A 4,062-nucleotide genomic window follows, 5' to 3' on the forward strand; every position below is an offset into this window, starting at 1 on the left:
TAATATGGTTCAAATTTGCTTTTGATAAGAATGAAACCTAAAACCTCTCACTTATAAGTGAAGAGTAAACTACTCGACCGTAGTACTAAGTAGCTCATTTCATTTTTTTTATTCATTTGATTTAATTACTTGGGTTAGGTAAATTAATCCCAATATTTTTGGTAAATCCCTCTAAAAATGATTATAAATTAATTTATGAATTTCCAACCTTCTTAACTTTCATACCCCTTCCTATCACATTCAACCGCTCTCTCTCTCTCTCTCTCTCTCTCTCTCTGAGTTTGACCCGTTGCCAGCCACCTGCACCCTCCTTTTTCCTACTCCAATGGCGACCCCACCCTGCAGACACACACACTCTCTCTCTCTAGAGATGGAGGATCTTTCTAATTTTTGAGGCCCTCTCTTTGTCTCAATATCTGAAAGGCTAAATAAATAACCTTTCTTTACTCTTTCATTTCTCTTTTGCTTTTCTGAAACCCTAGCAGTTCATCTCTCTAAAACATAAAGGGAAAAAAGAAACACAGAAAAAGGTCGTTTCCAAAGAAATCAAAAAACAAAAAGGAAGAAGAAAAGAAAAGCCTATCCATCCATCCATCCATCAGTTTTTATATATTCTCTCCTTTTAATAGAAACTTTGGCTCTCTCCAACTGAGACCAGGAAAAGATTTTGCTTCCGGGCTTCAATGATAAAGACATGTTCCTCTCTCTCAAAATGCTGTTCTTAGACAAGGAGATATGAGATACATATATATATATATATATCACTTTTCCACTCACTTCACCATGCATTTTTTTCCCACTACCCTCATAATCTCTCTCTCTCTCTCTCTCTCTCTCCATATTACTTGTGACCGTCTCCATGTTCTTGTGCTTAGCTAGCCATGGATTCTGATAATAGTGGAAGTATGCAATCTTCAAGTGGTGGTGAAGATCAAGACCATGAAATCTCAAGACCCAGTTCGATCCCGGGTTACTTGAATTCTCCGACCCAATTGTTTGGTTCCTCCCACCCAATAGTGCACCCTTCTCTCCCTTCTCATTACCAAAACCATAACCCCCAACCCACTAACACAACACTTTTTGATCATCATCTCTCATCTCACAATTATACTTATGATCATTTCCACACAGCATTGTCTCAACCCCAACGAAACTCATCAAACCCAAATTTCATCCCCAACTCAAGATCCAATCAACCCAACTCCACCAACCCAGTTCCCAACCTACAATCTTCATCAACTACTACTCAAGCTCTCTTAGCTTCTTCAAGAGGAGGACAGACCAACCCCGTTGCCACCCGGATCACAAAGAAGAGGACAAGAGCTTCTAGGAGGGCACCTACCACTGTGCTCACCACCGACACGTCAAATTTCCGAGCAATGGTGCAGGAGTTCACTGGCATCCCAGCACCCCCATTTTCAGCCTCATCGTCATCACCATACGCTCGAAGGCTCGAAATGTTTGGCTCCGGAATAAGGTCACCTCTCCACCCTTTACGCCCTTTGGCTCAAAAGGTCCATCAGCCAACCCCATTTCTATCTTCTTCTTCTTCTAATTCTATTTCTTCATTGTTGATGATGATGAACAATAATAATAGTGCTATGGTTGATGCTACCAATATTGCTACTAGTAATAATAATAGTAACAACAACGTTAATTTTAGTTCAACTAATTACCAATTACTATCTGATCATCATCAAAATCAAGGCCTCTTCCAAAACATGCAAAACCCTATTCTAACATTCCAACCCCTACCGCAGCAGCCTCCTCCATTCCACTCTTCCGTCAGTGTGCCCAATTTTGGGGCAAGACCTAGCCGCCACGGAGTAATTGGTAATTTAGCCATGCATTCATCACTTGAGGGCCATTTGGCTCTGAACCATCATGGATCATCACCATATGTTAACACAAACCAGCTCGGTAGTGGATCAATAGACGACAGCCACGTGGCAGCTTCAGATGGCAATGATAGCTGGAGGGATCATGGAGTACTTGGATCGAGTGATGGGGGATTATCATCACAAGATTACCATTTGAGGCCTAGTTTGGACAACTGTTTAGAGATGAATAATGTTAATTCTACTATTAGAGGTGAAGGTGCGGTGGACTCGTGGATTTCTCCGGCTTCAGATCACTAGATAATGTTGATGCTAGCTGGTCCTAGTACTACTGCTTGAAGGAGAGCCGTTGGCCTTGGTGGTGGTGGTGGTGGTGGTGATAATGAAGAGCCTACATATATAACTGCTGTTGTTTTTTTCACTCACCATTCAATCATGCAGTGAGAATATAATCGAGGTAAGAAATTATAAAATCGTGACAATATGTAACTAATATGATGCATCATCAGTAGTTCAATTATATATCGTTGTATATAGCTAGCAAGGTATCATATCTTCTTAATTTATTATATGTAGCTCGGACTTATTTAGAGTATGTATGTACAATACTTGTTTTTTTTTCTTTATTTTTATTGTATTACAACTTACAAAGTATATATTCATTCCTATCGTATTTTCTCCATTAATGATCACTTTTTAAGTCCTCAAAAATGTGATTTGGTTACCACTACAAAGAGAATTATACATATGAAATAAAAATAAGCAGATCAAAGTAGGCCTAGGTAAATTCCCTTTCTAGCTAGCATAAGAATAATTAAAAAAGTCGATGCTCTGTGATTTTTTATTTTTTGTTTAATTTTTTTTTTTTAACAAGGCGGACAACTAGTGGCAAGTCACAGTTATCTACCCCTTCCGGGGGTTGGGAAGACTCACAAAGGCATTTCAGCCTTCCCATGGCCACTAGTCTAGCTTCCACACCAGTAGCGGGTGTCGAATCCGAAACCTCTAGTTTTTAGTTTTAAGAAAGCTCCGTAATCCGTCATTTACCACTGAACTACCAGCTTATGGTTGTCGATGCTCTGTGGATGGAGGAATGGGAAATATTTGGTGGAGATTTCTTGCCGTTGAGTTAAAACATATTATGTATTACAAGCTACAAGCTTGAAGTAGATTATTTGTCTGTGAATATAAAGTGAACAGGTTTTTTGTATGCATGATGTCTAGCTGATTGTTTACTGAGCGATTTATGGGTTTTTGTATGTTTCTTTCCTTTTAGCTGGCTCTTGTTAATTACCTTTATTAACTAATTCTTGCTATTGGAGTTTTCCAACACTAAGGATTCATCATTCTGTTCTCGTGCACTGTTGAAACATTGAAGTTATGATGGAGCTCTTGGTGGCAAAGATTTGGGGAATCCTTACCTGCCGCAATCATAAATCATGAGAGTCATCACTAGTTTTTGTGCTCATTACCCCAATTTACTGTCCTGTTGTGGTAAGAGAGCTTCCACCTTACTATTACCTTAGCTTCACTAGGGCGACACTGGGGTCTTGTTAAAACTTTCCCGAAGAAAACCAGATGGAGAAAACAAAGGATTTAGGAAAGAACACCACCAATGTCAGAACATTAAGCACAATTCATTACATGATTAAAACTAGAGATACGTGTAGTGGTTTAATCAAAGGGATCAAACTGTGTTTGATTTTAGAGATAAAGAAGGCGGAAAAGTCCATAGAATTGAAATATGCACATTTTTACTTAGTTTATTTCTAGAAATTTTTGCTTTGATTTTATCTTTTCCTTGTCTCATATTTCTCGTCTTTCATGAGCCAAATAGATAATATTGCCAAAATTAGCAACGCAATATGTAATTAACAAATGCATAACATTAGGGGAGTAGTTATAGAATATGACCATGTGGACCGTACACATCAACTTGTCAATCCAACAAATCATTTTATGGAATACAAAATGCTGGAATTCGCTAAACCTCACTTAACTGATCAATTATAGTGCTTAAAAAGTGCAAAGTATTGTTAAAAGCACCATCCCATATCCCAATTAAAGCTCGGAGAAATCTTGCCTATAGCTCACACTTACCCCATACCGCACCTTTTTACATGGTGCATGGGACTTGGATGGAACCCATTTGCATGCATGGGTGAGTCATACAATGAGAAGTGAATATAGTTAGCAGATGGTGTACAATTAGGTGGGGTTTGTA

At 38.7% G+C, this 4,062-nt stretch overlaps 1 protein-coding gene across 1 annotated transcript; it reads left to right on the forward strand.

Annotated features, from left to right (window-relative positions):
• The first annotated feature begins 881 nt into the window (after positions 1-881).
• Positions 882-3,097, forward strand: LOC103959063 (GATA zinc finger domain-containing protein 14-like). The gene has a single exon (XM_018650328.2). The coding sequence runs from the start codon at positions 882-884 to the stop codon at positions 2,136-2,138; it is 1,257 nt and encodes a 418-aa protein (XP_018505844.2). The 3' UTR covers positions 2,139-3,097.
• The last annotated feature ends 965 nt before the right edge of the window (positions 3,098-4,062 follow it).

The sequence above is a fragment of a genome, unplaced genomic scaffold, assembly GCF_019419815.1.
Source record: "Pyrus x bretschneideri cultivar Hongxiangsu unplaced genomic scaffold, Pyrus_bretschneideri_v1 Contig2, whole genome shotgun sequence".
NCBI lineage: Eukaryota > Viridiplantae > Streptophyta > Magnoliopsida > Rosales > Rosaceae > Pyrus > Pyrus x bretschneideri.